The sequence below is a fragment of the Haliotis cracherodii genome, unplaced genomic scaffold (genome assembly GCF_022045235.1).
Source record: "Haliotis cracherodii isolate W230 unplaced genomic scaffold, xgHalCrac1.p SCAF_23, whole genome shotgun sequence".
NCBI classification, from domain to species: Eukaryota; Metazoa; Mollusca; class Gastropoda; order Lepetellida; family Haliotidae; genus Haliotis; species Haliotis cracherodii.
In genome coordinates this window covers 5,473,686-5,497,535 of record NW_027266279.1, presented here as the reverse complement: position 1 = coordinate 5,497,535, position 23,850 = coordinate 5,473,686, and the positions used below count along the sequence as shown (strand labels likewise).

The 23,850-nt window shown below is 39.5% G+C and overlaps 1 protein-coding gene across 1 annotated transcript; it reads right to left on the bottom strand.

The window, feature by feature from the left end:
* Positions 1-986: 986 nt before the first annotated feature.
* Positions 987-18,997, bottom strand: LOC139471602 (elongator complex protein 5-like). The gene is made up of 8 exons (XM_071253981.1): positions 18,784-18,997; positions 16,781-16,841; positions 16,438-16,518; positions 13,578-13,795; positions 8,826-9,004; positions 6,584-6,679; positions 3,848-3,948; positions 987-2,873 (listed from the first exon to the last, which is right to left on the bottom strand). Exons 1-8 carry the CDS (start codon positions 18,836-18,838, stop codon positions 2,774-2,776), a joined length of 891 nt encoding a protein of 296 aa, XP_071110082.1. The 5' UTR covers positions 18,839-18,997; the 3' UTR covers positions 987-2,773.
* Positions 18,998-23,850: the final 4,853 nt, after the last annotated feature.

Below are 23,850 nucleotides of genomic sequence, written 5' to 3'. Positions count from 1 at the left end.
TATCGTGAAATGGAATTTCTAAATATCATAACAATGTCAACTGCGTCATTTGACTATGACCTGAACGAATCGACAGGCAGTGACCGAATTCTCGTAGGCTGCCATTCCTAAAGGATGTAACGGGTGCGCACCCGTAACCGGATATGTTACTTCGTGATACCAAATCTACCAACACAGCATTCGAGATTAACTTGTGTCATTCCTGGACAAGCCGATCACATTTTTGTGAGTTAAGGCGACGAATGCAAACATAGGTGTCGAAAGTCAACCTCATAAATCAGATCTTTGACTCAATGCAATACCTCTGAGGGAAATTCTGAGGACACTGCCATTACATAGGGGGTCGCCGGCGACAAGTGAACCTTTAAATCACTTATCACAGCGTAGAGGTTTCTAAATTCTCGGTACGCGTGATCGAAGCATTCAGGCAAGTATTTATGATGTCTTTATCGCTAAAACGAACATAATCGGGAAGTTCCGAATACAAAAATATAAAGATGCGCTGTTATAATATTGAGATTTTTCTGTTGGGTACATAGGTCAAAATGGGTCAGATATTAAGGAATCTCCAAGGGTTTCTTTGACCAATGAACCATTATTTCTTCTGCAACATGAGGACTTCTAATCCATACACTGCTTAATATTTGACAACGGGGTTTCCCACACAATCCACGCACCGACTGTCCGTTACACACGGCCCCATGTCATAACAGAAACGCTTTGTCCCTACACCGCACTTTGGCAGAAATGCCAGGTGATGCAGGGCCGTAGTGTATACAAACCCGTGAAGTTCTGACGATGTTAGGGAGACCAGCGAGACAAAGACTCCCTGTCAAAAACTTTGGTCACCTGGTTCTGGCTCAGGCACACAACTCTGCAAAGCAAATTCCAGCGTTTTGGACCACATGGGCGTCCTCCCCCCGTATTTGTATTGAGAACGTACATATTCTTAAATGTTGTACATATTTAATCTCAAAATAGCACATCTTGCATGTAAAGTACAACAAAATAACATCATCACGTTTACAACATACCCAGGATGAAAGATCACTGTCTTTATGTTCACAAATATACTCCCTTGACTATACACAAAGCAGATACCTATAATATGATTGACTGTTTTGGTCTGAGGATCGTAAGATGAAGAATTACCTCGCTTTTGGCTGTGTTTCATGCATGTCATGATCTCATAATGAGAAAAGCCGCAAAGTAACACAGGTCCACTGAACCAACTTCTGGTTATTGCTTACTTCCCAAAGATCTTATGACAAGTGAGATTCGAACCAATGGCAAGCAACTAGCGACAACCGAGACCACTGGGCTAATAATGCAGTTGAGATGAGAGTGTGATCTTACGGCAACAACAGACATCAACCAAGAAATTATGGACCCAAGGTGATCGTTTGCTGGATGATTAGCTGCTTTCAGTAGTGATATCAAAGTTCGATGACATGCAATCAGCCAAGCCACTAAACTTGGGACATATTCTAATAAAAGCGACAATAACCATTTCCATAAACATAAGAGTCCCATGTATGATTCCAGCTAGCTCATAAGCATGTGTTTATGAATCACTATCAAATGGAGATGATATCAGGCCTGTGTGTGTGTTTTATCCCTCTAATGCTGAGCACCAGGCAGTGTAACAAGAAGTTAATGTATGATTCGGGCAGGGGATCGAACCAGCAACATCTGCACTTCGGGCAGATGCTCTATCCACTACACCATGGATGATGAAGGTTAATTAGGTTGCCTCTGAAGTGAAATGACCAATAATAGTGTGGTTGAATCTCGGCTTCAAACTCACAATCAGTGTTACTAGATATATCTGCACTCTCAGGTCAGAACAACAGTAATACACATCAAAGAGACAATATGAATTAACAATGTTTACCAGGCAACATGCTTGACCTTTGTTACATCAGATTGAGCCTTCTCCTAATAACTTTAAAAGGTTTCAGATGGTTGACATGGTATTGTCAACATTAAGGATCAGTTTTCAAACCAATAGCGCAATATAATTGTTCTACCTTATTTTCATTGGGGGTTGGGATGTGGTGTGTTGTGGGATTTTGCCCAAAAATTCAGGTCAGTAGGTTGAAAAAATAAATATATGAATGATCATATACAATTTTTTTTTCGTTTTCTCAAAAGTGGGTCAGAAAAAATATTGAAACAAAATAGAGATTGGGACTGTGAGTTATTAAGAGAAATTTGTAAAAAATAGAATTTAGAATTCTAAATAATTTATTCATATTGACAGCGACAGTAAATAAGTTGTTGTTTTTGTATTTACTTATTTCTGGTGGTTGAAATAAAACAAAAAACTTTTTTATTTATTTTTTATTTCACAATTCAATATTTTGGAGTCCAAGTTTGAAATAGAATCTGGCCTTAAAATAGATATGTGTGTATGTCTGTGTGTAATCTGACTGGGTAAAAAATAATAATTTGGAATTAAACCCCTGAGTTAAGCTGGACTTCAAAAAATCATGAAGTTGTTTTAGAGTTTAAGTCCATTGTAAATCACAAATTATTTGCCTGAGTATACCCTTTCTCAAATTTCTTAATGCTTACCCTCCTGGAAAACATGAGATGCACACCAAACAGACATATCTGGCTCCAGCCTAAAACATGTTTGGCTCCAGCCTAAAACATGTCCCTGAAAATAAAGGCAACAACCAATATAATTGGACTGATATGTCCAGCTGTTTGTATAACATTGTTCTGGTAATTCGGATGTCAACATTGTGGCTAAAAGAGTTCCAGCTGTTCAGATGTCCAGGTCTTCGTCTGGGTCTTCCTCATCAAAGTCATCAGCATCATCGGGCTGATAGAAGATCTTCCCCCCTACCTGAATCTCGGGCTCGCCCCTGGAACCAACAAACGAAGAGATAATTTACTCAAGCAACTATTGTGTTCATAGGTTTTCCTGTAATTCAACCTTATTAAAATCTGAACTATTACTCCTCTCAAGCAGAAAAGCGAAAGTACAAGACACAAGAGATTGGGATTACATATCTCATACATGTGGGGAATCAAACCAGGGCGGTGTGACAAGGAAAAGACTGTGAATGTTATACGATTCTCCAAGCCTTGTGACAGAGTGAGTGAGTGAGTTTGGTTTTACGCCACTTTTAGCAATATTCCAGCAATATCACGGCGGGGGACACCAGAAATGGGCTTCGAACGCTTTAACCACTAAGCTACCCGACTGTCCCCGTTGTGACAGAAATGAATCATGATGTTATGTAAGGATCTTATGGCCTTAATTACACTATTAACATGTAGATCACTAGCTGTTTAAGATTTCTAAATGTGCTATGCTATGCTGACTGCTTCATTGTTGGGAGTGTCACATGGGAGGGGTGTTGTATTACATCCCAGACAACAATACAACAGCTACAGCTATCTTTGAGTCATGCAGACTACTCCTGGCCCACAATGGATGGCAGCATCAGCTACAAGCCATGTTGTCACTACGTATTGACATTCAATCGCCCTAAGCACACACCACCTGATCCTCATTCGTCAGCTACCGGGTAGGGATTCTGGGTGGTAATAAATAATTAATACCTAGCAACACATGCTTGACGTGAGAGGCACCTTTTTGGATCAGGTGGTCAGACACAGTGACTTGCTTCATTGGGGGAGTCGTTATCATATCCTGACGGTGTGGATTCTTGCTCACAATAGTGTGGTGTGTGGCGTTAAACAACAATCTCACACACACATAAGTCAACTCATTAATAGGTTACTGGGGAGTGGGGACCCAACTAATCTCCACAACAAAAGCAAGAATTAGTGCATAAAGATGATGCTCTCGTTCAATGAGCCCAAAACCTACCCTTTGTTATCCTTGATGTAGGGCAGCTTCACCTGGCTCCGAGCTGCCTTCTCACTGTCTGTCAGACTCAGGTTGAAGGGCAGGTTTGCAGCAGGATCTGCCTGAAATGATTTGCTTTTTGTTTAGACAACTATTTTATATGAAACAAGAGCTGCCAATCACCCTAAAGACCCTCTACCTGGCCTTGACCTTTGATAAAGATACCTTCATCATGGGGACCTCCTTTGCCCTGGAATCACCAAGGGGGAGACTACCATTGGGTAAGGGAGATTTAAGCTTCCCTGGAATAACCAAGGGGGAGATAACCATTGGGTAAGGGAGATTTAATCTTCCCTGGAATCACCAAGGGGGAGACAACCATTGGGTAAGGGAGATTTAAGCTTCCCTGGAATCACCAAGGGGGAGACAACCATTGGGTAAGGGAGATTTAATCTTCCCTGGAATCACCAAGGGGGAGACAACCATTGGGTAAGGGAGATTTAAGCTTCCCTGGAATCACCAAGGGGGAGACAACCATTGGGTAAGGGAGACCTACTCTTCCCTGGATTCACCAAGGGGGAGTTAACCATTGGGTATGGAAGATTTAAGCTTCCCTGGAATCACCAAGGGGGAGACAACCATTGGGTAAGGGAGATTTAAGCTTCCCTGGAATCACCAAGGGGGAGATAACCATTGGGTAAGGGAGATTTAAGCTTCCCCGGAATCACCAAGGGGGAGACAACCATTGGGTAAGGGAGATTTAAGCTTCCCTGGAATCACCACAAGTGAGATAACCATTGGGTAAGGGAGATTTAAGCTTCCCTGGAATCACCAAGGAGGAGATAACCATTGAGTAAGGGAGATTTACTCTGTGTCATATTCCACATTAAGAATTCACTGATACCTCTTTGACAGAATTGTCACAATATAAATAAGACAAAAAATTACAAACATAAATTATCTTGTTCTACACAAAGGTGCAAAAACAATTTGTTCACAAACTATACCATTAGCCCCTCTTACAAATAACATGAACACCACCGCCTGAAATCAAATGTGTATTAACTATACAATTCATAAAAAACAAATCCTGAAAATCAAACTTCATGATCTGTTACCGTTTCCTTCCACCTGCCCACTTGTCAAATAGCAGGAATTTCAACATTCAAACATTATACATCTGATAAACAATTCAGTTTTGGGTAAAAAAGGACAGAAAACGAATATACAATTAAAAAAGATAGAAGAAACCTTAAGCTGAGGAATTAACACAGAATATCAAAAAGACCACAGCTGACAAGAGTTTTGATAATTTGAGAAATTGATATTTCCTCAAAGCCTCCTAATATTAGCATTCCCCCATGCACTTCCATTGTGAAAACATTACTCCAAGGCCTTTATCAAGACAGCTTTAGATAAAACAATTACCAAGTCACAGGGTTGTACAGTAATGGTGCACCAACAACTGACAACGAATGCTACAACCACGTTTCACAAGCACCTCACAGATAACCTTGACCTACAATAGACATATCACATGCTGAAAGAATTTACCAGGACCATGTTCCTTGTGGGATATCCTACGTTTAATTCTCTTACCACTTCAAGTGGTGGTAGGGTAGCCTAGTGGTTAAAGCGTTCGCTCGTCACGCCGAAGACCCGGGTTCAATTCCCGACATGGGTACAATGTGTGAAGCCCATTTCTGGTGTCCCCAGCCGTGATATTGCTGGAATATTGCTGAAAGCGGCGTAAAACCAGACTCACTGTATTCAAGTAGAAGTATGCTACAACAATGTTTCACAATAACCTTAAAGGTGACATTGTTCAGACAAATGCAACAGCAAAGTTCAATGAAAGAAGACAATGGTAGAGGTAGACAATGATTGGTTGGTTTGTTGTTTAATGCTGCGTTCAGCAATATTCCAGCTATATAGCTGGGGTCTGTAAATAATTGAGGCTGGACCAGACAATCCAGTGATTAATATCATGAGAACCAATCCAGGCCATTTGGATCGATGACATGCATCAACCAAGTCAGCGAACCCGTTAGTCACCTCTTACCACAAGCATAGTTGCCTTTTACGGCAAGCATGGGTAGCTGAAGACCTATTCTCCCCCAGATCTTCACGGGTCAGGTAGACAATGATATCACCATATGTAACAAAAATCTGAATGCAGACTCTGACCTTTGATCAAAACCATTTCAAAACAGGGCTGTATCCAAAATAAGAAAAAATACATAGCTAAATGAGAAAGTGTTACCACAAAGTAGGATAAATATATATCTCCTGACCTTTTGCCTTCTTTTGAGATGTGCTAAAAAAAGCTGACCATTTTTTTAATATCTACTTTGTTGTATCCAGAGACATGTTTAACATTTTCTGTAAAAGGGGTAGTGACAGGTTCCAAAGACTGGGATTTTTTAGTCTTGTCCTAACAGTCAGATGGAAGGACTGAAAGAGACATGGATGGACAGACGACAGACACAGACCTTTGGGAAAAGCTCACATTGACTTTGTAGCCAGTTTGAGAATCAACAGACAAAAATATTTCTGCATTGAGTTCAGATTGTCCTGGTGAGATTGAAAAAAAAAAATAGCTCACATGGATATGTAGCCATATGTAACAGTTTGATTGTGATGCCGTAGTAACAAATGACTTCACAATGGTCTGCAAAGCAATGTGATACAATTTTAATTGTCGCGATATCTCTAAATCTGTGTATTACATCAGAGGCATACTATGACGCTCCTCACCTGAGAGACGGAATCTGGCATGACCATCGTGAAGGTTGGCGTGGCCTCACAAACCTCCTTCAGCTGGAACTTGTCATCCATGTTGAAGTTCTCTACCTGCCAAATACGAACACGTAATAAACTTAAACCGAGAAATCAGGCAGGTTTCGAAATTCCTTGTATTTTTGTGACAATTTTTGGGACACAGTTAAAAATGTAATGGCAAGATCAACATAGGGCACCCTTATGAATAATGTTTTTACAACAGTACCAATGTGACAATTGTTGTTACATTAAGCCAGTGATAAATGTACTTTCACACAAATAAACATGACAACCACATGGACAATTATGAACAAGGGAACATTCTTAATGCACAGTACAACGCACAAGAAAACATTGGGTATTATCAATCTCAATGAGTGAGTGAGTGAGTGAGTATGGTTTTACGCCGCTTTTAGCAATATTCCAGCAATATTCACGGCGGGGAACACCAGAAATGGGCTTCACACATTGTGCCCATGTCGGGAATCGAACCCGGGTCTTCGGCGTGTCGAGCGAACGCTTTAACCACTAGGCAACCCGACCACCCTCAATCTCCATGAAGATGGATCGAAAGTGTTCTTCTCGTTGTCACACTTCCGTTCCAAAGGGTAGACTGAAACTTCTTAATGAGTGTCCTGTACACTTGAAAACATATGCATTTCTATCCCTGCCAGGTTATTTTCTGAGGTCAATAAATCTGGACATAACAGAAACTAAACAGTATCAGACTGTTATTACCAATATTGCTCACTGACATCAATAATAACACTGTATAAGGACCAACCATTTACTTTTCTTGGTGTGGGGGATATACTTCAAGGTAAAATTTGTGACCAACCATGAGATAAGGGATCTCATAGGTGAAGATCACGTTTTGACTTTTCATTATACAGTAAACTACGGTTGTAACGAACTCAAAGGGACCACTAATTTTAGTTCGTTATAACTGTAGTTCGTTATAAGCATATATACAGCATAACTACAGCAAATGTTAGGGACAAAAAAAGTAAGTTCGTTATATCCGTCAGTTCGTTATAAGCGTGTTCGTTATAAACGTAGTTTACTGTATTTTTAAACTACAGCATCATCGGAACACTAAAATACAATTCACAAGCTTCAATTCATAATTATTACAGAGATACATTGCATCACACACAGTAATCTTCACTGATGTCACTAAGTTGATGTCAAACATCTTTATGGCGTCAGAGCACAATTGTATCCCAGCACCCATCAGGTCCCTCTTCTCCTGGTGGGTGACATACAGTATAGCTTTTTTTGCCGCTGTGGTCAAAGCATACAATTTTTGTCTCTGAATGAATGAGCTGATCAACTGTGTTTTATTGTCACCATTTCTTTCGAACAGTAGTGATAACAACTCATGGTCGTTTGATTTTGATCTTTTGGTAATTTCAGGGTTTTCTTTGTCGGTCGGTCTCATGAACCAACCCAAACAAACATAACGGGTGAGGTGAAATGCGGTTTAGCGTCGCAGCCAAGATTATTGCACTTATATAACGACGTGCATGCTCATGTGTGTTTGTTTGTGTGCGTGTGTGTGGCTGCTTGTACCAGTCCAGACCGATGCCGATTTATAGTGCTAGCCCACTGAGATAATATGCCGCAGTTTCACATGAATACCCCACTCAGACACAGTATACTACAAGCCGACCGGTCCTTGTTTTAGCCTCTTAATGTCGAGCGCCAGACAGGGTAACAACAAGTACCATCTTTTAACGTCTTTTGGTATGACGCAGCCAGGGATCAAACTCAGGACGCTCTACCACTTGACCACAGAGACAGTCAACAAATATAAGGCCTTACAATTAACATGATTAAAGAGTACGGGTATTTGTCGAGTATACCAGTTAGTTTATGAGTTGACGAATGGATTCCAGCATTCTTATTGTTTGCATGCGACGTTTCAGAACAGATGCTGGTACCTTTATCAAGAGCTTGCTTGCACTGAAACCATCTCTTGCTCAAAAGCAAGTACAAGAACCTGTAATGAAGCATTGCATTGAAAACAAAGAAGTTTAATCAATTAACCAACTCTGTCTTTACTCAAAATACAGCTTCTACAATGTCACTTGCACATATAGACCAGTGGACCACTTTATATGTCTAAGGGACCAAAATATATGTCTGGCTGACCAGTGTGTGTGTCTAGTCCTGGAAAAGGCCAATAACAAAGCACATGAGTTTGTAACCATCATACCACTTTCATGACTTTGCCAGATGCCCGCTGGTGCACAATGCAACATGAATGCTGGAAGTCACATGACTTGCATGGCGACAGTTTGATGACAGTTGTCGCCATATGTTCTATGAGTCCAACTGCCGTGTCATCATGGAGATCACGATGTAGCAAACATACTGTTTGGGAGATCTCACAATCTGAAAATTTAAAAAGAATGATAGATTAACAACAGTACAGCCTGTAAAAAGGTTTCTGAGGTTATTATTTTCATAACATCATCATCATGATAAAAAAATAAAGATAATAATATTGAGGCAAAATTTCACAACCATGTATGCTATAAAAGTGAAACCATTATTACCTCGTTCATTCTCGACGAAACCATTATTACCTCGTTCATTCTCCACGAAACCATTATTACCTCGTTCATTTTCCATGAAACCATTATTACCTCGTTCATTCTCCACGAAACCATTATTACCTCGTTCATTCTCCACGAAACCATTATTACCTCGTTCATTCTCCACGAAACCATTATTACATCGTTCATTCTCCACGAAACCATTATTACATCGTTCATTCTCCACGAAACCATTATTACCTCGTTCATTCTCCACGAAACCATTATTACCTCGTTCATTCTCCACGAAACCATTATTACCTCGTTCATTCTCCACGAAACCATTATTACCTCGTTCATTCTCCACGAAACCATTATTACCTCGTTCATTCTCCACGAAACCATTATTACCTCGTTCATTTTCCACGAAACCATTATTACCTCGTTCATTTTCCACGAAACCATTATTACCTCGTTCATTCTCCACGAAACCATTATTACCTCGTTCATTCTCCACGAAACCATTATTACCTCGTTCATTTTCCACGAAACCATTATTACCTCGTTCATTCTCCACGAAACCATTATTACCTCGTTCATTCTCCACGAAACCATTATTACCTCGTTCATTTTCCACGAAACCATTATTACCTTGTTTATTCTCCACGAAACCATTATTACCTCGTTCATTCTCCACGAAACCATTATTACCTCGTTCATTCTCCACGAAACCATTATTACCTCGTTCATTCTCCATGAAACCATTATTACCTCGTTCATTCTCCACGAAACCATTATTACCTCGTTCATTCTCCACGAAACCATTATTACCTCGTTCATTCTCCACGAAACCATTATTACCTTGTTCATTTTCCACGAAACCTCGTTCATTCTCCACGAAACCATTATTACCTCGTTCATTCTCCACGAAACCATTATTACCTCGTTCATTCTCCACGAAACCATTATTACCTCGTTCATTCTCCACGAAACCATTATTACCTTGTTCATTTTCCACGAAACCTCGTTCATTCTCCACGAAACCATTATTACCTCGTTCATTCTCCACGAAACCATTATTACCTCGTTCATTTTCCACGAAACCATTATTACCTCGTTCATTCTCCACGAAACCATTATTACCTCGTTCATTCTCCACGAAACCATTATTACCTCGTTCATTTTCCACGAAACCATTATTACCTTGTTCATTCTCCACGAAACCATTATTACCTCGTTCATTCTCCACGAAACCATTATTACCTCGTTCATTTTCCACGAAACCATTATTACCTCGTTCATTCTCCACGAAACCATTATTACCTCGTTCATTCTCCACGAAACCATTATTACCTCGTTCATTCTCCACGAAACCATTATTACCTCGTTCATTCTCCACGAAACCATTATTACCTCGTTCATTCTCCACGAAACCATTATTACCTCGTTCATTCTCCACGAAACCATTATTACCTTGTTCATTCTCCACGAAACCATTATTACCTCGTTCATTCTCCACGAAACCATTATTACCTCGTTCATTCTCCACGAAACCATTATTACCTCGTTCATTCTCCACGAAACCATTATTACCTCGTTCATTCTCCACGACACCATTATTACCTCGTTCATTCTCCACGAAACCATTATTATCTCATTACCTCGTCACCTAGTCCTGCACTACGACTGTGGAATTTATATTTTTTAGTTTTGTTTTTTTTTACTGAAAGCTAAGGCAAGTCTAGATCAAACTATCAAGTCCATATGATTCCACATATGTTTGTTGGTTTGTTTGTTTACTGTTTAACGCTGCACTCAGCAATATTCCAGCTATATGATGGCAGATTGTAAATAATCGAGTCTGGACCAGACAATCCATTGATTGATGTCATGAGCATCGATTGCCGCAACTGGGATCGATGGCATGCATCAACCAAGTCAGCGAGTCTGACCACCAGATCCCGTTAGTGGCCTCTTACGGCAAGCATGGGTTGCTGAAGACCTATTCTACCTGGATCTTCATGGGTCGATTCCACATACGAAAACAGCAGAAGAGGAAAGGTTCTAAATACTCTCTGTCACAACGCTGCTTAACGTTGTTTTATCTTGACTTGTGACACATTGGCCACAACAAATAATATTGTACCAATCTGGGAAATCGAACCAAGGCCCTCTCTGTGACAAGTGAATGCTTATATCACCAGGCTATCCAAACGCCCCAACTTGATTGTTTTGTCACAATGTTGCAGGGCTTCTTCTTGCCTCTCTATCAGATTAGTGACTGAACTTATACATGTTGCTATACATACAGCCAGGTTGGTTTTACAGCAATGTCAAGACTTCACAGTTTGGTGTACCTAACATTTCTCCATCTCCATAAATACATATGGCTGCCATTGGGTGTACATGCAGTTGACAGTTTTACCCAATAAATCAAGACACAGCCTGATCAAGCGAGAGGAACACCAGTGGAGACTCTAAAGAACACTGAGATTACATCGGCGCCAGTTTTCAAGCAGCATGGGCCATCAAAGTCTTGCGGCCTCTACTCTACACATTGTGTCAGTGTCAGGCAGTGTAAGGTTAGAACAAAGTTCAGTTGATTACTGTGATTTAATCATGGCCTCATTTCATAACCTGACTAAGAACAGACATTACACAGAATATACATAAAAATAAAAACTTATTTCTTGGCACATAAAGGTTGTATAAACTTATTATTTAGGAAGTGCCTCAGTGGGCACGAAAAGAAGTTACATGTATTTGGGGGCCCATGAAAATTGTTACATAAAATTCAGTGTCAGCAAAATATGATCCAGTCCTAAGATCCAATCTCATCCGCCCCCTCCCCCATAATTAATAACCAGTCCCTTACAAGTTGTTAAGGAAAGATCTGTGAAAAATGTATCAGCCAATGAATCCAACATAAATGGCAGCCTTCGGAGAGCGCACAAATTTGATTGGCTGCAGAAGGGGAATTACCTGGAATGCACTAGCATGGACCAATCAAGTTAAGGTTTACATTTGTTTTGGGATGTCGTATCCATGAAGGTTTTCATGAAATAGAATGTAAAATATATTTATTTAAAACATTACTACAGTGTACAGCTTCAGTTGACATAATTCAAGGACCTTTTTGGAATTTTCAAGACCCCTTTGTAAAATTCAATCGTATATCAAACTCAAACTAAATTCAAGGTTTTTTTAAGACGACTGTCAAAATTCAAGACTTCCTGGATCAGCACAAACCCTGACGTCACCGAGTCTTCACTAACCAATCCATTTGGTTCAATCAGCAAAGGCAGATGGAAGGGCTACTCATTACCTTCCAAAATCAAGTTTTGTTTCATCAATACTTGTCTGAAATGTGGACTAATTGGTGTATTGACCAATCTGCTGTTTTGGGGGGATTTTTGTCAAATTTTCGTCAACAAATGAAACAAGTGTTTCAAGACATCAAACGAACCCTGTTGATTACAAAGCAATGTGCTCACTGGTCTGTGTAGATGCAGGTTTCCCTCTCAACGGTGGCAGGCCGTGGCTTGATTGGTTGGTTAAAAATAGCAACAACACCACAAAATGGCCATATATATTCACATGTGACAGAGTAACATAGTGCATCATACAGAGGTAGACACAACCACTAGTCCGAGGCTAGTAACAATCCAGATGGACTCCTTGTTACTTTACATCACCACTTGTCAAAAATGAGTAAGTGAGTTTGGTTTAACGCTGCTTTTAACAGTATTCCAGTTATATAACGGCGTGTCAGCTTAATGTGGGAGGAAAGCCCGAAGTGATGCAGGTTTCAGGCTTTTACCACTTCGGTGAAATCCATGAGCATGGGTATGGTGCTGACAACCCTAGAAATATAATCGGGGCATCCCGGGATACAAACCCACAATAATACGTTTCTGGCGTGCCCAAGAGACGCAACTCTGCACAGCGAATTGCGGCTCCTTAGACAACTGTGCCAAACGTGACCCTTGCCAAAATAAGCCACAGATGAGTTGCAAATGGACCAATGATGTCTACCCCCACCAATGTCCTTCTCTACCACATGGGTGAGTGAGTGAGTTGGGTTTAACGCTGCTTTCAACAGTATTCCAGTTATATGACGGCATGTCAGCTTAATGTGGGAGGACAGCCCGAAGTAATGCAGGTCTCAGATGTTTATCACTTGGTGAATCCCACGAGCACGGGTATGGTGCTGACAAACCTAGAAACATAATCGGGGCGAACCCGCATTCGAACCAACAATCATAGGTTTCTGGTGTGCCCAAGGGATGCAACTCTGCACAGCGAATCGCGGCGCCTTAGATGACAAGGCCACCCGTGCCCCTCTACCACATAAACCATTATCTTACACTTCATAAAGGTCATTAACATACAGGAAGTAAAACTGTTTTGATGGAGCTTGACTTTTTTACCTTTAATTTTGGCACTCTTCACAGCATGAAGAATCTGGCATGTGTATGGCAGCGGTCGGTTCAAGATGTGCAGAGTCAGCGAGTCTATTACAAGCCCTACACTCCTGATCCCTGGGGAAATAACACCTTCAACAATTTTGAGAAATTCCCCATCAATGGAGGGCGATCCCCCACGCTGCCACCCCAGAGGGTCGTCGCTGCAGTCAACAATGTCAACTCTGAAAAGTATGAATACACAATGCTGAAAAGTAATGCAACTGCATCATCTTCAGACAACACATCTGGTTGCAACATCAAGCAGAGTTATGTCCCCTGGATAGGCTGATCATGTGGAACATTTAATGCGACGACAGCGTCTTTTTGTAGCAAGCAAGCTTGATTCAAATCAATATAAACCTATTTTATTCATTTTTTAAATCATATCTGTTGTTCTGCAATTGCATACCTACAGCCATCACAATAATTTGGATTGTGCCACTAATTCATATGCTCATGGGATTCTTTCATACTCAATAGCGTTGCAGTTTTTTTTATAGCTCTTCACTTTTTTAGCAGTAAATACTGTAAAACAGGAATTTAATGCCACATGAAAATAATGTGAGCTCTTGATTTTAGCCATAAATGCGCATTTTAAAAATGCCAGTGCCCACACCCTTTCCTAAAAATTTATGCGCTGGATTTATGTTCTGTGTTATTTTAATTAATGTAACCTACGTAAATAAAAGCCTTAATTGAAAATGCTTCGTTTGTTTCAAATGACGTTTTGAGCAGGAACCATGGGAACTGTGAGACAAAGATAAATAAAATAACTGTGCACATTAAATCCCCTGTCCATGTTTTGTCAGTGTGAGATTCCTTCCTTATTTTAATATTATTTAAGCCGTATGTTTGATGGCCAAGCATGAGAATGGTTTCCTTGCAGCTATCATTGTGTTAGTGTTGTTTTAGTTGACAGTCTGTTGGTACTAGTATATACGTTCGGCCCTTTGATGAAAAGAAGTAGAAAACAGATCAGTGTATCAAATAAGGGGATTATGCTGATAGGATATTCTCAAATAGAACAACAAGATTGTTGACCTGCGCATTAGTGTCATGAAACCCATTCATGATGAGATAATTCTTGGCTGGCCCCAATCTGGGCTGCTTGACAAGATGTGAACTGACCACTACTCAACTTCGCTTTGTGTAGGTGACTTTGTTATTTTGTCTAGTAATTTATTTATCTATTACCTTTGTGACTGATTGTTGTCAGTGTCTGCTATCAACTTGTAATGATCTGATATCATTGTTTTTGATGTAATACTAGTAAATAATACCGAAGTTATTTATTTCGTTTGTTAATTGTTTCCTTATGTTGATGGTAAAAAATTAATGCGCATAAATTTAATACGACCTTCCGTCACTCGCATTTTTCGCATTAATATTCTGCTTGCATTAATTTCCTGTTTTACAGTATTAAGTAAGCCCACATCACATTTCTGCAATATTCTTGATACAGGATGGTGGCCTGTAAATAATCAAGTCTGGACCACACAATCTAGTGATTGAAAAATAATAATTCAATTCAGTTTATTGTATTCAAGACCAAAAGCCGACATACATGTAAGTAATACAGTGTTATGGCTAAAGTCTATGTAGATATAAACATGTACCGGTACGCTTCACGAGATCAGGGTACAATGACATGCAATCAAACAAGTCACTCAGTCAGACATCCCGATACATGGTTCACCTCTCACATACAGCATACACTTCTGTGCGCACATCAAGGCGTGGCCACAAGATAATAGATTCTCTAATGAGTGAGTTGGATTTAACTCCACTTTGAACAGTACTCAAGTCATATCACGGCATGTCTGCTAAATGTGGGAGGAAAGCTCGAAGTGATGGAGGTCTCAAAGGTTTACCACTTTGGTGAAATCCACAAGCACAGGTATGGAGCTGACAAACCTAGACACATAACCGGGGAGAACCAGGACTTGAACCCCCGGTAATAGGTTCCTGCAGTGTCCAAGGGACGCGACCCTGTAAGGTGAATTGCAGTGCCTATGGGTGCCCTTTCCCCGATTCTCACAACTACTGAGGGTATTTTATTCTATTACAATAGTACAGCCACAGTCAAAATGACTATCACGATACTATTTTTATAGTATTCTGAGCATCTTTACCTTCTAACAATGCAGAATTACAGGAATCTGATTAATCTTAGCTTGCTATGGCAGTTTGCTTCTTACATCTTAGCTCTGATGTTCATAACAGAGAGTGAAAACAGCTTGCATGAACATAACCTGACCAAGGTCACCAAGCGTGTTGTAAATGTCCAGTAGCAGTAGCCTAGCTTAGAAATACAGTAAGGAAGGCCTAAACAGGTTAGCCGTGACCCCATGAACTGTTACAACGGCATATAGAGATGAAAATGTTTTTTATCCTATCTTGGAACATAAGAATATTCAAAGATTATTGCCTCTATGTAAAACTCTATGCATTCAGTAACTATTTATGGCTTCCTTGTCTGCTCAGATTCCAATTACCATTCACAGTTTAACATGGATACCTCCTCAGTCACAGTAGACTGACTCCGAGCCGACCTGTCCTTGTTTTATCCCCTTGATGCCGTGCACCAGGCAGGGTAGCAACAAGTACCATCTTTTTAATGTCTTTTGGTATGACGAGGCCAGGGATCGAACCAGAGATACTACTCTCAAGGCAGATGTTCAATCCACTAGACCACAGAGCTAGATCTGTCAGCTTGACCATCCACATGTTTGTCTGGCCCAGACTCGGTTAGTTTTAGGCCATGCTGATAATGGTGAAATATGTCTGACTGGACTAAGCAACACACACTGACTCAATGCCTCACCTTCTTTGAAGGTCTTCTGACAAGGCGTCTTTGAAGTACCGTGCTGGTTTTTCGTATGTGATTAATATAACCTTTTCCAATCTAAAAAAAGAATGAACATGATTAAAAAAAAGCAGATTAACTACAGTACTACTCCAAATAACGAGTGTATATCAGTGTATATACATTACATTGTCAGTGCATCAAAACTTACAAATATATACTGTCTGTAAGTTTTCTAAGACTGAAATATTATTATGATATGTAACTTAAAACAAGTGCTTTTTTTCAAATATCAATATCAGTTTTGAATATATATGGACACACTTAATATGAATAATCTTGATCTTATATTCTTTCTTACCTTGGAGCAAGGCAGTTGATAATACTGAGGATAACATGACGTCCTGGCAGATCACAGCTATCTGAAACAATGTTGCACAAATTTTCATTGTTGCCATTTCCAGTTTTTTTGTAGACAAACAAAATCAGCTACACTTATTCAAGATTCCGAATTATAATGGGTCTTCAGCAACCCATGCCTGTCTACCCATGCGACTAACGGGATTGGGTGGTCAGGCTCACTGACTTGGATGATGCACGTCATTGTATCCCTATTGCGTAGATCGATGCAATCACTGGATCTGGTCCAGACTCAATTATTTATAGACCGCTGTCATATAGCTGAAATATTGCTGAGTGACGCATTAAACAACAAACATGGAGTTTCATTATTTCTGAACATCATGGAAGTTGTCTGCACTGAAAGCTAGTTTTGAAATTATGTGGAATTAACAATGACATATTTACCAACATCAAGTATAATAATTATTCTGTTTATGAATGGGGATATTTGTGATACATATAAGACTTTGTAGCTTTTCATTAAATTTCTCTTTTCACGATCAGGGCCAAATTTGCTCATAATAGGCCTATCAACATGAGCAAGTAATATTTAGGCGATTGATATTGTGCTCCAGTTGTTCCTATATTACATTGCACTTGCCTCAAGTCATGTATTTCGTAACACAAGTGCGAGGCTCACATGCAAAAGGCAGGGGCAACCCACATTATACACCAACTCTCAGTCGTGTCACTGGTGCCAACGTAAACACCAGATGCCAGTTTGTGCCAAACCCGTCAAGATTATAGCCCAATGTAAGCAAATTGTGCATCCACAAAGAAAAAGCCATTAATCATGTTAACTTTATGCGTAGGTGTTTTTTATATTATCTTTTTAAATATGGCTATCACAACAATGCACATACTTCAAATAGGTTCAACCACTTGGATCGGATGTTTTATCATTGAAATGGGGCCCGACAGACAAGACATGTCTTGAAGTGTTGACAGTTGGACTCAATCGTGGCTCTCAGCTTGTCGTTTTAACGGTGACGTCACTGTTGTTTAACAATGACAATGACAATGATCGTGAAAGTGGAGAAGTCCTTTCAAGAGAATACCACGTAATCATGCAAATGGTAATATATACAGACTGGAGCTTGATCTTGTCCATATCACTTTGTTTTTTTCCAACAGTGACACCAGGACACTACAGACAATTCCGGGAGTAGTGCACTTTACCGGGCGTACTTTTTCAGATCCGCTGTGGGGGCTCAAACGCGTTTTGCCGGCTCACCGGCTCTGCTAATTAATGCGTTAATTAGCCGACACTCTACCACTGGACCACAGGCGCTATCACATGTAATCAGTGCTTGTTTAACAGGTCATTAGAATCCCCATTGACATGCATGCGTAATTCAGTAAACAATGAATTGCGCATGCGTGTGACATCACTGCCCTCTCTCCCATTCATCTTTTCTTGAAACCACACCCGCAATTGTTTATGTCAACATGACCGACCAATGGGAGTAACTGGATTAACGCTTGAAAAGGTAAGAATTTATGGCTAACCCTTTCCCAAAGCCAGCTGACCCTAATGACCGAAAAGGGGTTTTGGATCGTAAAGACGTGTAAGTTTCCCTAAGACCGAAACGGGGTTTTGAATCGTAAAGACGTGTAAGTTTCCCTAAGACCGAAAAACGGGTGTTGGATCCTGGAGTTGTGTAAGTTTCCCTAAGACCTAGAACGGGTGTTTGATCGTAAAGATGTGTAAGTTTCCCTAAGACCGAGAACGAGTGTTTGATAGTAAAGATGTGTAAGTTTCCCTAAGACCGAAAACGGGTGTTGGATCGTGAAGCGAGAGTCACCAGAGCGTGAGGCACGGTAACGGTATAACGAGACAGCGGTGGCACTATAGCGCGGTAATTGAGCGGATGTTAGAGCTCGGGCTGCGCCCGGTAAACTGCATTGTTGCCACAATTCCTGTGGCTGGTACAACATGGTACAAGTAACTAAACACGATACCTTCAATTAAAACCAGTGGGGATTTTTCTTGCCCCCTCAGGATGTCGCCCAGCATGGCTGAATATATCAGTCGCAACACAATCTGTGAAAATGTTACATTATGACAGCAATCGATAACAATTCACGCCTTTCGTGGAGGCCGCCATTTTGTAGCCCCGCACTTAACGGTATATACTAAAACATTAACCGTCTAACGGAATAAGCTTCAGCAGCCCAAACCCACATGATTTTTACTTGTTGCTTAAATATTACGAGATAAATTGATATCACGAGTGTCAGAAATGCATCATCTATATTATTACATCTTTCAGTATATATGACAGTGTATTTCTAACGTTGACATTCGTGATGATAATTGATGATAATTTATCGACACAATTGAAGCGCCTGTGTCCCGACAAGGTGAGAAAATTTGTGAGAATCATTTGGCTGGGCAAAAACAAAACCTTCTTAATCACGTTTGTCAAAATGTTACAAGAATATGTCAGTTCTATGAAAATTGAATAGTATAATGTTGCCCTCATTGTATTACATGGTACATAAATTCTTCCGTGACATTGAAGAGTGCTTGATTCTGATTGGTAAAAGAGAGGTTTGCTTATTGCTACAGATACCTCTTTTAAACATACTGAGCCTTTTCACACCAAACCGTGCGTATATATAAATACATCGATAGCCTACATATCGATCCATTAAAAATGGCTGTCGATCGACTTCCCATAAGAAATGTACACCGTGTCGATATTTTCCAGATTCCTTCATAGTATTAAAGTTGTTTTTTTTTTATGTCATGTCAAATTAACTGTAATAATATGAACGAATACTATAAACACAGGTTTATTTTCTACATACTTTCAGTGTTGCGCTTTATAAATATAAACACGTTTTATTTACAGCGAGTTAGTGAGTTTACAGGGTAAAAATAAAGTTATTGACAAATAAAATAAATACAATCCGAATAGAGCCCAGAACAATGCTCAATGTCTCTTTCATTCGATGAACAGAACACCCCAGGTAGCATGCCATTATCGGCCCTGCATCGGCCCAACGTCGGCTACACCATCGGCCCAACGTCGGCAAACTGCATCGGGCCGATGAAGTTTTGCTCATCGGATCGACATCGGCCCAACGCCGGCAAACGTCATCGGCCCTGCATCGGCACTGCACCGGCCCAGCATCGGCCCAGCGTCGGCAAACATCGTCGGGCCAATGAAGTTTTGCTCATCGGATCGACATTGGCCCAACGTCGGCAAACATCATCGGCCCTGCATCGGCAATGCACCGGCCCAGCATTGGCCCAGCGTCGGCAAACAATGTCGGGCCGATGAAGTTTTGCTCATCGGATCGACATCGGCCCAACGTCGTAAATAGTTATCTGGCCAGCCTCCGGCAACTGTTTTGGAATCAGCATTGGATGGACATCGGCCGAACGTCGACAATAATTATCAGCGCAGCATCTGCCATTGTCTTAAATAGGCTGATGTCATCAGAAGTCATAACTGACAACATCTCATCTTAATATTTCATGGAAATGATGCCACAATAGAACTTTTCCAAGTGTAGTGTTAGGGTACATAAAACTAAACATTTCTAAAAGCTGCAGCTAGCCGTGATGTTAATGTTACAAAGATAAAAGGTAAAACTAAAAAATACTGAATTTTTAAAAAGATAATATTTTTTTATCATAGTTAATACTTTGAAAACCAAATGTTAGTAATATAAATACTTCTAGCTGTACAAAACAATCGAAATGCTTACACTATAGTTACAGTACTATTTTTTATGTACCCTAATACATGTGTAGTTAATACTTATAAATAAACACAAAGAGCAAAATAGAATAATAAACTTTATTATTAATTAATTATTATTTACAAGAAAACAGTGTTACTACCTGCAACAAGGCGGATGTGAAACATATATTCTCAAAACCTGTTTTAAAATACAGTCTAAACATATACCCCTCATATTGGCCTGCAAAATTTCATTTATGTGGCTTCAAATTCAGAGACAAACTCCCCCCCCCCCTATATTTCATCAAGTTAAAATAGCATGAAGCAAAGGCCATAACTCCATACAAAATAAGTTCTTATAACCATCTTCTGGAGTTTGTACCTTAGATAAGCACGGAAAGTTTCATTTATTAACTTCGGTAGTGTCCAAGAGAACCTGGCAGTATATGTACCAAGTTCAAAAACAAGGGTCATAACCCTGTGGAAAATATGTTGTCAACACCAATTTTTTGGATTTCTTTGTTCCGTTGCAATTCAGCACTTTTGTTTGCAGATTCTCTATCTACACCTCTGTTTTTCAGTACGCGTTTTCCTTATGCCATTTCTAAGCCTTGCTCCTGGAACTCGAAGCCATTCTTTTACACAGGTCACCATGTACTTGTCAGTGGCTTGTAAGAGCCCAGCTGCAGCCTTCCTCCTCAGCTTCTGTTTACAAATGATAGCAAAAAATGTCAGTGTGCATATTATAAGTCATTGCATGCACTCTCACAATTACAAGTAATGGACTTCACAAGTGTGTTAACATAATGGAATAATAGAATAAGTAATACCCTGTTCACATGCACCACCTTACATATGTGTGTATATTTTATTTTAAGTCTTGACACCTGTTAATAAATACAGGGTTCACTCAAGGAATTTTCTGCCATGGGCCCTTTATGTGACAATTTCATATATTCCCTAGGTACACCCGCACTTGCCCATACAGCACAATGTTAAAATGCCCCATTGTATTTGAAAATGTGGGCCTTTTTCCAAATTTAGGGGCTAAAAGCAGACGGCCCCACCCTAGAATTATCGGAATCCCAGTAAGTAAATTGATGAGTTAATAATATGTGTAAATAAGTAAATTGAATTATGTGTAATTATATACGCAAATAACATATCAACTCCCAATATTGTATGGTAGGTCCCTAATCTGTTTCTTATGTCAATTAAAAAAGATTTTATAACTGACATATCACCCTATTAATTTAGCCCAATAAAAATCCTCTATATGAATCAAAATTGGAGTAAATTTCCCATACTTAAGAAATAAAGAAATTTAATTCACTCACCAGTTCTCTCTCAGTTGCTCGATTTTGGAAAAGCTGCTAAGAGTTCATTCAGCTCATCCATGTTTGCCAATCTGATTTTCTTAAATAGAAATATAAGGATATTATATGTCAAGTTTGTGTAGCAGCAGTGAGCACTTAGCTATTATGGTGATGATGTCAAGAGGTTGAGGGGAATATTGCTCAAAACATAAAAGTAACATTTAAATAAAGCTTTGGCCATACACAGATATCAGGTCCTTTCCTTAAGTCATACATCTTATCTCATATATTTGCACTTGTACATACAGTCCTTATATCTGGAGCCATGTAGCAGAAATAATTTCCCAGGGAAAGTAGTTTCACGTTAATAGCCATAGCCACATCCATTGAAAAGCAGTGAGAAAATCCCCATATTGACATAATATTGAACAGATCCTGTGAAGTCTGGTTACCACAAAACAGATTTCATTTATTATATGATGCCAAAATATATGTAGATTACATCATGGTAAACCAAAACTGCAAATAAACGTTTATCATTAAAAGATCAGATACAAAGGTATGTACATATTACAAACACTTGTATGCAAAAAATAGCAGGAAAGTATTGGGGACAAGTAATTTTATGCAGTTTCATTGCTTGTAAACATAGGCAAAGGGATAATGATAAACTGAAATAATATACCTTTAGTTAGAATAAATCAAATTTGAAACAAGGCTGTGGGTGTTTTTCTACAATGGATAATGTCCTGAAAAATCTGTACTGAAGTATCTTTCTCAAAGTTTTACCATTAATTTGAAATTTGATTAAATAAATGACATTCTCAATTGTTTTGGATTATATATTTAGCATCATACCTTTGAAATAGTACATTTAAAAAAAATTAATTCAGTATTTCATCAAAAATGTACATCATAAATTACTTAACTAGATAAGACTACCATACCCCCCCCCCCCCCCCCCCATCCCCATACACACATACCCTAAAAATCCATTCTGAAATAGCCATATCTCAAAACCTCAATCGATCGATACAGATACCATACATAGGTATAAGATTTCTGATCGATTATAGGCCTAAGGTATCCAGCAGATCTTGATAAAATTGCCCACACCTGCAATGCGCAGTGATCCGTTTACTAAAAGAGCTGTCCTTTTATTTCTCCCATTATCCAGAAAAAGTTCAAAATTCGCAAGTAACTATGACATTAAAAAACATAAATTTTATTTTTTTTATTTCAACTTTTTGGTGATCGAAAACCAAACTCGGCAGTGAAGCTCCGTTCATCGATCAGTAGGAAACATTAGATGGATCGCATGACATGCACACGCAATGCTGAAAGTTTCCGAAAGCCTCGTTATGAATTTCATGTTCACTGCTTTTTGCGCTGACAGCAATCACAAAATTGACTTGTAAATTCGAGTTTGTAATCAATTTCCTAAACTCATCCATCCCCACACTTAACAAATACGCATGTGACAATGACAAATAAAGCAATGTTCATTCAAAAATACTAATGTAAGTAAATGTTTGGCTATTCATTTGCTTACCGCTGTAATACTCTCACCCCGAGATTGCGACTCGTTGGTTGAACATCGCTGAATCTACATGGAAATAAAACATATCTTGTCATGTTTTGTATTTGCCCTTGTCCCCGCGTTTTGCTAGAAATATGTATATGGTATTTAAAAAAAATATAAATAGAGAATCTAGTGAGGATGCAGTGTCACGACATATTCCACGGATTTTGACACTGACGTAGAATTGACAGGAGTGTGTTTCTTAAAACCTCCAAAACACATAGGCCTAGATTTCTCTACTCACGTTGACACTTATGAATGTACACTGTTTCTCGTTTCAATTGTAAGGTTTGAAAATGAAATAAACACCTCGTAAATACAGTAATGAAGTAAACACTTACCGCAAAAAAGATTTTCCCTCAGCCCTCCACACATCATCCTTTCGTCGTCTGCTTGAAAAGACGCGCGTGAGTAACAGCGCCCTCTATAACAAGAG